Source organism: Astyanax mexicanus, chromosome 20, assembly GCF_023375975.1.
Source record: "Astyanax mexicanus isolate ESR-SI-001 chromosome 20, AstMex3_surface, whole genome shotgun sequence".
In the NCBI taxonomy this organism is placed as follows: Eukaryota; Metazoa; Chordata; class Actinopteri; order Characiformes; family Acestrorhamphidae; genus Astyanax; species Astyanax mexicanus.
In genome coordinates this window covers 36328556-36342858 of record NC_064427.1, presented here as the reverse complement: position 1 = coordinate 36342858, position 14303 = coordinate 36328556, and the positions used below count along the sequence as shown (strand labels likewise).

At 36.6% G+C, this 14303-nt stretch overlaps 1 protein-coding gene across 1 annotated transcript in view; it reads left to right on the top strand.

Moving 5' to 3' along the window:
* The window catches only part of LOC103030555 (protocadherin Fat 3), a 179299-nt gene that overhangs the window by 27647 nt on the left and 137349 nt on the right, over nt 1-14303 (top strand). Inside the window, exon 3 of the mRNA XM_049468961.1 lies at nt 8197-8514. Within this exon, the coding sequence (XP_049324918.1) occupies nt 8197-8514 (318 nt within the window). The remainder of the gene's footprint in view (nt 1-8196; nt 8515-14303) is intronic.

The window sequence follows — 14303 nt, the reverse complement described above, 5'->3', positions numbered from 1 at the left end:
CGTATATATATATATATATATATATATATATATATATATATATATATATATATATATATATATATACGTATATATATATATATATATATATATATATATATATAATTATTTATATATATATATATATATATATATATATTATTTATAAATAATTATGTATATATAGATATAGATAGAGAGAGAGAGATATATAAGTTCTACCCTGTGTCTAGACCCTCTGTAAGTTATACTGGCATCGGGAGATATATAGTTGTTTACTATTGTATATCTTTAGTTTCAAACAGTTCAGTGTGTGATTAACCCAGAAGTTCTCTAAAATTGTTTGTTAATGTTTAATATGCATTTATATTACATTAGTATTCAAACCGTAAAATATTTGTGTTCCCTCATTATCCCAATAATATGTAAACAACGTTTGTTTTACCTGAATCAATTTTGTATTTTTTTTTGTATTCAAAACTGGCTCTGGATTCTTATGGGTCAATTTATTTATTTTTATTGAATAAGCTTGTAAATATGCCTTAAACTTTTCATGTGACCAACAGTAATGAATTTTATAAAAGAAAAACTGGCCCATTGCCTTCGTTATTGGAAATAAAGGCATGAAATAGTATTGTTGTTGAATTTAATTTTTTTTATTTTATTATTAAAATATAACAGTTTGGTATGTTTCCCAGTGTCTCCAATTTTTTATAGAGGATCCTTTAATTATAAAAATAACACAGTCAGTTTTTTTTTGTTTTGTGTTTTTCGTTTCTCCTTAACTTTAAAAACACTCATGGTCGCTTTCACTCTGTACTCCTGCCGGCAGTTCTCCCCACAACAACTCCAACCGGAAACTAGTATACCTACCACTCACTACCCGGAAGTTAGGTGGCGCCATCTTGTGCACAGAGCCAATTCGGTCCAATAGGATTTAATGCGATTACAATCTGTTCCTTTTCTAAGAACTCACAACTGCAAACAAAATATAATTTGAATGTTTTATTATTAAATGTCAAATGCAGTGTAATCATAAACAGTAAACAATAATTCACTTCAACACTTTAATTTCCATTATTTAAGTTCCATTTGAGAACATCAAATGCAGAAGAAAATGTAAAAAAAAAAAGCGCCTGTTATATTTAGAGTTTACAATGTGTGTATGGATGTTGGTGATGAATAGTCAATCATTCTCTACATTTCCTGATTCAGTAGGGTCTTGACAAACAAATTACAAAATTTATAATTTATATCACAATGCATTGAAGAGTTACACTGCATTATATTAGGTGTCCACCAGGCGTCTCCAAAGTGTTCAAAACCTCTCCAGTAAATCTGTCTCTATACAGCCAGAGTTTGTAATATTTTTGTTTGTTTGTGATAAAATAAATGAATGTAAGTCTATTTCAGAGTAATATTAATACTTTTTGATGAAATGACAAACAAAATCACACGTATGCGCGCTGTGGGCGCACTTATGTTTAGCAGAGGGAATTTGGTGACAGCGGTTAGGCATGCCCCTCCCCCAGCCATTAGGAGACCAATCAGGGCAAATTACGTACCAATGTTTTCGTCTAAGGGTGGACTATTGGTTGAAATAGGTGTCAATCACTTTTGTGGCTGCAGAAAGGCTATGACCTGATTTGATTGGATTGGATTGATCCAGCGCTCACGTTATTGGTTCAAAAGACGATCACTCAAGAAAAATAGTGGTTTGTGGACCAATAAAAAACACAGAATCTAGAAGAGGACATCCTTAGCTTTGTATTCACGTACAACTTTACGTGAAAATATTACATTGTGTGGTCGCTAGGAGCTTGAGAATATTACTATTCAGCTGCGCTGAAAATAAACGCATGTTTGTGAGGAGAAGTGAGCAGGCGAATAAAGGACTTTATGGATATTTTATCTGCGATTCAGTGGTGTATTGTGGATGCTGTGATAGTAAGTGAATTTTCTATAATGTAATATGATGTTATTTTATATACTAATAATATTTTATAAGGCTATTTTGTTGGGGAGGCGTGTTCCCCATGTAAACAATGTGAAAAAAACAGGTTTTTCTGGCGACTGGTTTCATGTAGATGGTTGTAAATTTGCATGCAGGTAGTTAAATTAGTACTAAAGAATATGAGTCGGTTATTTGGTCGGTGTGTTTAGAATATTTGACGCTTATAAGCATTCTACTTTACATAGTCAGAACGGGCCCGCCGACGGGCTAGGGGGCGCTTCTGCAGTGAAAACATTCTGAGCAGGAGGTTGTGAATCATAGAATATTTTGATGTCGTGATTTATGTGAATGTGATTGCGTTTTGTCAGTGTTGGATTGGAAGACCAAAAATAGAAAAGTACCGCAATGTAATCCATTTATTTTAGCAGAGTAACTGTAATCTGATTACCATTTACTGAAGCAGTAACTGTAACGGATTACAGTTACTCATAAATTGTAATCTGATTACGTAACGCCGTTACATGTAATCCGTTACTTCCCAACACTGATTATGGATTACTTTTAAAATATTACTACTTACTTTCAGAGCTCTTTATAACATCCCTCCTACCTACCTCACAGATCTTCTTCAGATTTACACTCCCTCTCGGGCTCTGCGGTTTTCTTTGGCAGGCCTTCTATCAGTACCCGATATCAAGCTTAGTACAGTTGGCGCTAAAGCCTTTACTTATGCAGCCCCTAAACTCTGGAATGCGCTTCCTCCTTACATACGCGAGTTGGACTGCATTACACAGTTTAAAACTGCTCTTAAAACGCATCTCTTCAAGACGGCTTACTTATTGTGATTGTTGTATTTTAAGTTTTTTTAATTGACCTGTATTTATTTTATCTTGTTTTTTTCACTCATTTTATTTCATTTCTATTTAATTGCTTTGTGATTTTCTGCTTTAGTATGTATTGCTTGATCTAGGTACTATATGTACACCGGATGTAAGGTGACCTTGAGTGTCCTGAAGGCGCCAACAAATAAAATGTATTATTATTATTATTATTATTATTATTATTATTATCAAATACTTTAAAACTGATGAATGAATGAAGTTACACTTATATAGCACCTTTCTAGAAACCCAAAGACACTTTACAATTTACACATTTTAGACACAACCATTTAAACTCAGCACTCATCCACACACCGGTGAGAAGCGGCAGCCAATAGCACACAGCGTACTCTCAACCGGAAACAAACGCCCACCTGAAGGACTGCATTAGGCACTACAGCATTTTACCCAGGACCGAGTGCCAATCCAAATCTGGGCACACAGTCATAAAAAACATTTACACACACTAACACGTACACACCAGATCAATTTAAAGTATCCAATTTACCTGATCTCCATGTTTTTTTTAACTGTGGGAGGAAACTGGGGTCTCTGGTGAAAACCCACGCAGACACGGGGAGAACATGGAAACTCCACCCATATAGGGACTTGAACCCAAGACCCCAGTGCTGGGAGGCAAACGTGCTAACCACTAATAGCCACTGTGACAAGAGATTGGAACTGAAGAAAAAAAAAAAACCTGATGGGACGGGGCTTCACAGTAAAGACGGATAATGACTCAAATCAGTGGACTGTTAAATGCAGAGTCAGTCGTCTGACCTCAGCCCAGTTTAGCACGCTTTTCACTTATTGAAGACCAAAATGAGGCAGAGGGACCCACAAATAAGCTGGAACTGGAGGCGGCTGCAGTAAAGGCCTGGAAAAGCATCTCAAGGGAGGCCACTCGGCATGAGTTCCAGACTTCAGGCGGTCATTAACTGCAAAGGATTTGCATCCAAGTATTAAAAATAATCCTTCTATTTAGGACCATGTTACTTTGTCCAGACGGTTAAAACAGAGGCAGTGTAAGAAATGGCTCTATATGCTAAACGATGACTGTAGTATTTTTAAACTCCATTAATCCTAGAACACATTAAAACTAGTAAGTAAGTAAATACACTGTATGACAAAGTTTTGGAACTCTTCTTTAATTTTACAACATACATCATCACATAAAATAAAAAAAGGTACTATGGATGACCCTATAAAAAGCAGAAAAAATATTTAAAAATCAGGTAATCCTTAACAGGTAATGTCCTAACAAAAAAAAAATATTCCTGGGACATGTGAGTGCCTGATTTAAACACACAAACACTAATATCAGGTTAATTACACCCATAACAAACTATAGATGGGAGGAGGGAATCAACCATAACATTAATGACATCAATGAGCGCCCTGAAGCTCCTACCCAAAGTCCCATGCAACTCAGACAGCAGCAACACAATAATAAAAATCACATGAAAAATTGTGTGGGTGAAAAATCACCCGGCCTTAGCATTCTAGGGTTAATTAACACTGAAGTCTACACTTCAATATTCAGTATATTAATGGATTTATTTCAAATGCATTGAAGTATTTCAAATCCATTATTCTGATTAGATTTACATTTCCTTTCTGAAAACCATTTATTTGATTTGAAGATTATTTAAGGAACCAAAATGACAAAACAGAAACAATATAATGGAAGTCTTATTGATATCTCAAATATGGATGAATGAATATATGAACAGTTTCAGTCCAAAACACATTTGGAACAGGAAGCCCATTTAACAAAATAAATAATTAAAATTTGCATTTTCTTTTCTCTAATACCAGCAGAATCCATCATCCTTCAGCAATATGTATGGAAATTTCACTCCAAGCTTATTTCACAGAAAAGTAAAAATAGATTTAAAAAAAAAATAGTTTTTTATGCATTTGGAACGAAACCTACAGATATCATGTTATCATATTGGAACACTTATCTGAAGGGAGTGATCAGTGAATCTTCAACAACTCATGCATTCTTTACTGTGCTATATATTGGTTTGGTTTTGATGCAAATTTGTGTGATTTTTTTTTTTTATATATATAGAATACATTCCAAGTCCATGTTAGACTTTTTGTGGGGTTTTTCCCATTCAGACTTGAATGTGTTGTTTGTTTTATTTTTCTTTTATTTATTTTTCTGGATGGATGTTAACTTCTATGATAAAATTGGAAAATTGTGTCAGCAGATGTGAGAGTGAGGTCAGTGTGTGAAAAGATTGGAAAGCACTAAGGTCCTTGTGTCTAACTCAGAGGGACTGTGTTTAGGAGGACATAAATAGAAAGCACAATGCAGGCCTCATGAGGCTGTTTACACCTGGGATTAACCAATTTAATTTCATGAAAACTCAGATATAAACACCTTCAAGACGCATTGTGAGTGGATTAAGATGGGATTACTCAAATGACACTTGGAGGTTGGCAGAGATGGATATTGTTAATATTTAATTCAAGTTTAAAAAGATGTGTTTTTTTTGTGATTCCCTCCAGCAAGTGGAATACTTCTGTGGAAATTGGGAAAAAAAATACATTAATATAAGTAACTATTACTGTAGATCTTGGCTTCACTCTCATGCTCTTTCCCTCTCCCTCCTTTTCTCTCTTCCTGACTCCCTCGTGTGTGTGTGTGTGTGTGTGTGTGTGTGTGTGTGTGTGTGTGTGTGAGAGCAGTACATTTTTAAATAATCCGTTCCAAATGACAGATCTTCAACTTTGCATGTTTGCTTAATATTTGATGACTCATCCTGATAATTTTATCATTTACTATTAAAAATGTAATCCTTAATAGTCCTTTAAAGGATCTGATCTAATCATACTGAAGATACATTTTAATGACTAGTGTCAAATACAAAACACAAATTAATGCCTGACAGTCACTATTGTGACTGACTGCACACTATTGACTGCAAATCAAATCAAACTAATTTACAGTGATGTGAACTTTTTTGGGCACCCCTGATCATTTTCAGGATTTTCCTTTATAAATCAGAAATCAGTGGTATGTCATTGGTATATAAATGATATCTGAAAAGTGAAATGAAGTTTATAGGATTTACAGAAAGTGTGCAGTAATTATTTAAACAAAATTAGGCAGGTGAATTTTCTTGATTTAAATACCTTTGTTTGGTGAGCTCATTGACCCTTGACCCACATACACAGGTGAATCCAATTATGAGAAAGGGTTAAGGTGACCAATTGCAAGTTTTTCTTTTATTTGCATCTTCTCTGAAGAGTGGCAACATGGGAGCCAGCATATTGCTTAGGGGAATGATACAAAAAGCTTAAAAAGTAAAATTTGGTGGTGGTTCATCATGCTGTGGTTCTGTGTGATCAGTGCAGGTACTGGGAATCTTGGTAAAGTTGAGGGTCTCATGGATTCTCATGGAAGAATCAGTAAGAAAGTTGAAGTTAAAGCTGTGCCGGGGTTGGATACTTCAACAAGACAACGACCCTAAACACTAAACACACTGTTCAAAATCAACTAAAGAATTCATGCAGAGGAACAAGTACAACATTCTGGAATGATCATCTCAGATCATCTCAGTCCCCAGACCTGAATATTACTGAAAATCTGTGGTGTGATTTAAAGCGGGCTGGTTATGCTCAGAAACCTGAATCAAACCTGACTGAACTGGAACTTGAGATGTTTTATAAAGAAGAATGGTCCAAAATACTTTCAACCAGAAGCTTCAACCAGAAGCTTCAACCAGACTCTCATTGGAAGCTGTAGGAAGAGTTTAGAGGCTGTTATTTCTGCAAAAGCAGGATCTATGAACAACCAAAGATTCATAAAGGATAAACATAAAGTATAGAACACAAAACCCTAAGTGAGCAACAGTGGCAAGGAAAAACTTCTTCAGAGCTGGAAGAAGAAACTTTCAGAGGCTTCAATCTCACATTATAAAGGGAGACCCATCCTCCTGTGGTCTGTTTTCTTATAACTGAATGGTAAAAAGTCATTATACATCCACACAGGTGTAATATATTCAGCTGTTCTTTCAAAAAACTTGTTTCTATCAGTGTCAGGCCAGACAGGTTGGCAATCAATAACTCAGTGGGAGGCAGAGAGATGAGATTAGTTTTGGAGAACAAACACTATGCAACATTATCAGAATGTGGAGAAAGACTCTGGCAGATCTGAATAAAACAGTCTAACTAAAGCAGAGAGTCAGAAGGTAACATAGACATGCAGGCACCCTGAGTGGAGGACTGTGATTAAAAAAACAGGGTTATTCCACCAAATATTGATCTCTGAAAGGCCAGATTTGTGGAGCGCACGACTTATAGTTATCCTGTCGACAGTCTTCCTACCTGTGTTGTGGATCTCTGCAGCTCCTCCAGAGTGATCATGGGCCTTTTGGCTGCTTCTCTGACCAGTGCATTCCTTGCTCGATCTGTCAGTTTGTGAGGACAGCCATGTCTTAATCAATTCACAGTTGTAGAATTTTTTTTTGTTGCATTTTTGGATGAGGGATTGTACAGTGCTCCTTGGGATGCTTGAAGCTTGGGATATGGTTTTATAACCTAACCCTGCTTTAAACCTCTCCACAACTTTATCTCTGACCTGTCTGAGTTCCTTGTTCTTCGTGATGCTGTTTGTTCACTAGTGTTCTCTAACAACCCAATGATGCCACTCTTCAGAGGAGATTCGAATAGGAGAACAACTTGCAATTGGCCACCTTAAATCCCTTTTCTCATGATTGGATACACCTGGCTATGAAGTTCAAAGCTCATTGAGGTTACCAAACCAATTTTGTGCTTCAGTAAGTCATTAAAAAGTAGTTAGGAGTATTCAAATCAATAAAATGATAAGGGTGCCCATACTTTTGTACCGGTCAAATTTTGGTTTGATGCATATTGCACATTTTCTGTTAGTACAATAAACCTCATTTCAATCCTGAAATATTACTGTGTCCATCAGTTATTAGATATATCAAACTGAAATGGCTGTTGCAAACACCCAAATATTTACAACTAAAAATGATTAAGATTAATAGGGGTCCCCAAACTTTTTCATATGACTATATTAAGAATAAATAACAAACAGTTGGACTGAAGGCAATTGACTGCACTGCATTTTATTTAGGGGGATCAGAGTAATGGGGATGAACACTTTTGCACATCACACATATTTTTATTTTATAAAAATTCTGAAAACAATGTATCATTTTTTTACTTCACTTCACAATTATGTGCTACTTTGTGTCGGTTTATCATTTAAATCTCTATGAAATACATTTAGGTTTGTGGTTGTGAGGTGACAAAATGTGAAAAAGTTCAAGGGTATGAATACTTTTGCAAGCCGCTGTGGTTATGTGCCTAACTCACATGCATTCTTATTTTCTTGTTCAGGGGTCATCTACACCACCAGCGTTCTGGACTGCGAGAAGCAGGACTCCTATTGGCTAACTGTCTACGCCACAGACCGAGGGGTGGTGCCACTCTCAGCATCTATTGAAGTGTTTGTCCAGGTGCAGGATGTCAACGATAACGCCCCCTTGACCTCTGACCCTGTCTATCACCCATACGTCATGGAGAACTCACCCAAAGATGTCTCTGTGGTTCGAATCCAAGCCCAGGATCCCGACATCACCGCCCCCTCCAGCCGCCTCATGTACCGCATCACGGCCGGAAACCCACAGAACTTCTTCACCATCAATCCCAAAACAGGTGAGAGGGTTAGGGATGCTGTGATGGATAGTATTAACTAATTAACTGAACGCTTATGTACCTGTTTTGACCTTTTGTGGACGTCTGTGGATCATTCCAATACCTAATGCTTCAGTTAGAACAGAACTGCTACCTCAAAGCAGGGTTTCTTCAGGAAACTGGACATGTTAGGCCAAAAATAGAAGACAGTCCCACAAGAGTGCTGCATAACACTCTTAGAAATAAAGCTTCTCCAAGGGTTCTTTGGAGCACTGCCATACTAAATCCACTTTAGCTGATGTCTCTTCAAAGAAGCATTTTAGAAATGACTGGAAAAATAAACCTTTAAAAAAAAAACACATAAACTAGAAGTTATATACCATTCGTAAATGTATGATAGGTCATTTTAAAATCTTTAAAATCTTTCCACTAAAATCCACTTTTTCATGTTCTTTGTGAAATAATATAAATCTCTCTCAGTTGTATAAGCATGATGCATATGAAACTGTTCCTCAACCTCTATTGTCCTCAGTAGCTAAGAAAAGAAAATCCTCAGAAAAACAAGTCAATCAGGAAAAGCTCTGCGTTTTCGTCAGCCTGTGAGTTCATGGCCTCGCCCACAGGCAGAGCTGAACCCAGGCTGCAGTAGAGCCTCAGCTAAAGATCTTACAGCTTTTGTTTACAATAGTTAGTTAGCAATAGCTATCTTGAGTAAGTAACTATAGGTTTAAATCGGATCTCCGGTTGATTTCGCGTTTTACTGAGACCTTAAATATACACTAGGAAAGCATGGTTTGACAAGGTAGCGCAACTGCACAGAACACTGTTCAAAGCAGTGATCTAAAGCAGGGCTAAATAGAAACACCAAAACAATTCATTCATACTAGAGATTACAAGTAGACATTTTAAAATGAATGAAAAAACAATAGAATAAGACCTTTAAACATTCTAGATTGTAGGTGTTTGTCAGTTATTCAAATAACTAAGAAGCAACCTCTGCTGTGTAGCAACAGAATACATGTAACAGGCAGCATTATGTAATCAGGATTAAAAAACAGTATTCCATCACAATTACAATAAAAAGTAAGTCATTAGATTACTCAAACAAGATCACTGCTCTTACTGTGTCTGTTTTGTCGTAACTTTTTATTTTTCATTTGCTAGTTTAGTGCAACAGCGTCCTCATGTGAAGAACCTTCAGCTTGCCTCCTCCGCTGTTCTGTAAAATACATTCACTAATGTAACGATCCAAACTGGAGTCAGATGCTTGCGATAAAAAAGTAGATGAGGCTTTAATACTAGCGGCAAAACCAGAGAGAAAAAAAACCCCCCGATAAATCAGAAATCAAAATCAAACAAGTCAAACAAGGGAAAAAAGTTCAACACATGTAAATACTGTGCAAACAGTAAAAGAATTATCTGTATGTCACTGGATTAAAAGTGGCAATACTTCGCTTAAAACAATACAAGCAACCAGATTTATATGCACATAGAAATTAACAACAGCTGAAAACAATTAAGAAATGGAATTCTGGGGATGATGAGCATGAGAAAGAGATGCGATTGGCTGAGTCCGAACACGCGATATTTTCAAATGCATGCTGGGAATTGTAGTTCTGGAGAGGAGGATGTCCATTGACAGTAAGGGAAAAGACTGTGTTTGGAATTAAAATTTAGGTATCAGGAGTGGCAACAAACAGACATTTGAAAAGACCAATAGAAAATGAGAAGCAAATATTCTCTCTTACTCTCCAAAAACTCAGATTTAAAAAAAACATATGAAGGTAAGAAAATTGTCATTGATTAATAATGCTGAATGAATGTGCAGATATGTTTCTTTGTAATATATTAGTACTAAGAGTATTATTCACAATTAGCTAAATCTTATACTGTATATCCTTATATTTAGTTTAGCTTCTTAAATGCTTTAAAAACTCAACTGTGATTGTATATATTACATTTAGTAGAAAAGTGTATTTCTATTATGGGGCACAGGATTGTTGACACGCACATGTAATTTCTTGGCATTTAATTTTAAAATAAAGGATGGATCAATGTCTTAATTTAAATACTTGGTTTTAAAAATACAAGTATTTCAAAAGTCACACACAATTGACCAGATTACATTACTTTAATGTAATAATCCAATAGATTAAAAATGTAATCAGTAGTCTGTAACAGAATACATTTAAAGTCCAGCCACATAAGCTTTACCTTTGCTTTAAGAAATGCTGTAGATATGAGATTCATTATGGTTAAAACACACACTGTGGAAAATGTCTGAATTTTGGAAGCAAGCCATTGCTATCAGGAACTGAAAGCCACCTCATTAACTCCATCCTTCCTTTTACCCAAAGCTTTTACCTCCTTGCTAAATGTGAATGCTCAGAGGTGCATAGATCGACTTGCATGATCAAGTTCACAGCTTTCCAGTACCCTATAAATCATCAAACGGGTGCATTATATTTCTAAACCTATAGAAAGGTTAGAGCTCCACAGCCATAGTTTTATATTATTAGATTGAATAGTTTTATACCACAGAGAAGCGCAATCATAATTAGGCAATTTTCCACATTTGCATCCCCTTTTGTGGCCAAACAAAAGAGTGTTACCAATAGAATAAGACTGTGTTTTTTTGGAAAAATGGTGCTCCATCCAAAACTTTTGAGAAATGCGAAATTTTTAATGAGGAGGATTGGTGATCATCCAGCATGATCTGACATGATATTAGCTCAGATCTTCACGGCAACGCTCTAAAATCTAGCAGAGACATATTTACCACTGCAGTGCTACACTAATCCCACATTTACCTCAGCAGTGTTATTCTAGTCAAGCATTTACTTCATCATTGCTTCATTACTCACACATTTCACTCAACAGTTCTATTCTAGTCACACAGCTACCCCAGTAGTGCTATATTAGTTTTTATTGTCCGAATAGAATAGGATTCTCTTGAGCAGCAAAACATGATCCTCTTAGCTGCAAGAAAATCAAACTGTAAAGCCTTGGAAAGATGGTGCTCCATCCAATACTTTTGGGAGGAGATGGGCAGATTGGAATGATGTTGATTGGTTTGACATGATATGAACACACAATCAATCAGATCTTAACAACAATGCTCTAAAATATAACAGAGACATATTTACCACTCCAGTGCTACTCTAATCACACTTTTACTTCAGTAGTGCCACTGTACTTTTACATTTACCTCAGCAGTGCTACTCTAAGCTGTGCATCAGTGGAACTGTGTTCCTTGGAAAGATGGTGCCCCATCCTATACTTTTGGGAGGAGGTGGGGATGATGTGGATCATCTGCTCTGACATGATATGACCTCACAATCAATCAGATCTTCACAGCAATGCTCTAAGCAGAGACATATTTACCACTCCAGTGCTACTCTACTCCCATATTCACTTCAGTAGTGCTACATTAGTCACACATTTTCCTCAGCAATTCTATTCTAGTCACTCATATACCCCAGTAGTGCTATATTAGTTTTTATTGCCAGTGCAATAGGATTCTCTTGAGCAGATAAACATGAACCAATCAGTGCTAAGGAAATTAAGCTGTGCAGCAGGGGAGCTGTGTTCTTTATTTACCACTGCAGTGCTACTCTAATTCCACATTTACTTCAGTAATGCTACTGTATTCACACATTTACCTCAGCAGTGCTACTCTAATCATACATGTACCTCAGCAGTTTAACCCTAGTCACATATTTACCTCAGCAGTGCTATTTTTTGTCAACCATTTACTTCATCAGGATACATTAGTCACACATTTTCCTCAGCAGTTCTATTCTAATCATACATCTACCTCAGTAGTGCTATATTAGTTAATATTGCCAGTAGAATAAAATTCTCTTGAGCAGATAAACATAAACCAACTAGTCCTAAGGGAATTAAGCTGTGGAGCAGTGGAACTGTGTTCCTTGGAAAGGTGGTGCTCCATCCGATACATTTTGTAGGAGCCTGGAAGATGGGGATGAAGTGGATTGGTGATCATCAAACCTGATCTGACATATTTACCACTGCAGTGCTATTCTAATCCCACATTTACTTCAGTAGTGCTACTGTACTCACACATTTACCTCAGCAGTGCTACTGTAATCATACATTTACCTCAACAGTGCATCACCAGTTGCACATTTACCTTAGCAGTGCTATTCTAGTCAACCATTTACTTCATCAGTGCTACATTAGTCATACGTTTCCCTCAGCAGTGCTACATTAGTCACACATTTCCCCTTAGCAGGGGAGATTAGGGATAGTGATCATCCGACTTGATCTGACATGATATGACCACGCAATCAATTAGATCTTAACAACAATGCTCTAAAATCTATCACAGACATATTTACCACTCCAGTGCTACCCTAGTCATACATTTACCTCAGCAGTGCTATGACAGTTGCACATTTTCCTTGGCAGTGCTACTGTAATCATACATTAACCTCAGCAGTGCAATGCCAGTTGCACATTTACCTCAGCAGTGCTATTCTAATCACACATTTACCTCAGCAGTTCTATTCATCACACATCTACTTTAGTAGTACTACATTAGCGGAGACATATTTATCACTGCAGTGCTATTCTAATCACATTTTATTTCAGTAGTGCTACTCTAATCATACATTTAACTTAGCAGTGCAACATGAATAGACTTTATATGACCTTATAATCAATCAGATCTTCCCAGCGATGCTTTAAAACCTAGCAAAGAGACAGAAACTTAATTGTAACTGAAACATTGTCAGACAATAAATAAATAGCTGTGCTAATACCTTTACCATATTATTTATCACAGACAAATGTACTTTGAAATTCCCAGAATCAGAATTTGAATTCTCTAGAGTCCCTGATGCTACTGTACTGTATTGAATCTTTGATGTTTGAGTGTATACAGTGCTGGTGAGCGCATCACTTCCTTTGAATGGAAGAATGTGGCAGCTGGCGGCTGTGCGGGAGAACTGTGTTAACAGCTATCGATCCACACGTTTCTGTGGGACTTCGCTCGCAGACTAGTAATCACCTTCAGCGTCAGAACATTGTCTGATCATCTATTAACTGCCACACGTGCACACACACACACACTCACCCACACATCGCGTGGAACCCAATATGTTCCTGTCGCTCCACTCTGCCGAAGCTTATTATGCATCTCCGATTGCGCCCACTCTTCGCTGCATATGCCGTGAGTCACACGCGATCAGCGCACTCGGTTTAATTAAATAATTAAACACTGGTTGCTTCCGCTGGGGGAGCCTAATAGAGTAAGCAAAAGCCCTGGGCTACAGCGTCAGATCAAATACTTTCACTGGCACGCCGAGAATTTTTCACAGAACGTTAGTGTAACAAATTATGAAATACAGGCTGACGTAAGTGCTGAGTGTGTGTAAATACGAATTTCAGAGAATCAGAATCGTACAAAGCAGTATGACGAGTTCAAGACTCTACTATTTATTACTCACATGCATTTACAGCTCTGGAAAAAAAACAAGAGACCACTTAACCCTTGTGTGGTGTTCGGGTCTGTGGGACCCGTTTTCATTTTTCATCAAATGATATTAAAATATTTTTTCTAGCTCAAACTCATTGGCATTGGCTCATTTTTTGTGAAAAACATGTATCAAAACACACACACTGTACACCCCCCCCCCCAACCATTTATATTACATACAGTATGTTTGGCCAAAGGCTAATAAACATTGATTCATTTGTAAATTTGAAACTAAACAAATTTTCTACTCATATCTTGAGTTTAATTCATTTTCTTTAACATTTTATTAAAAAAACTAATAAAAAAAGAG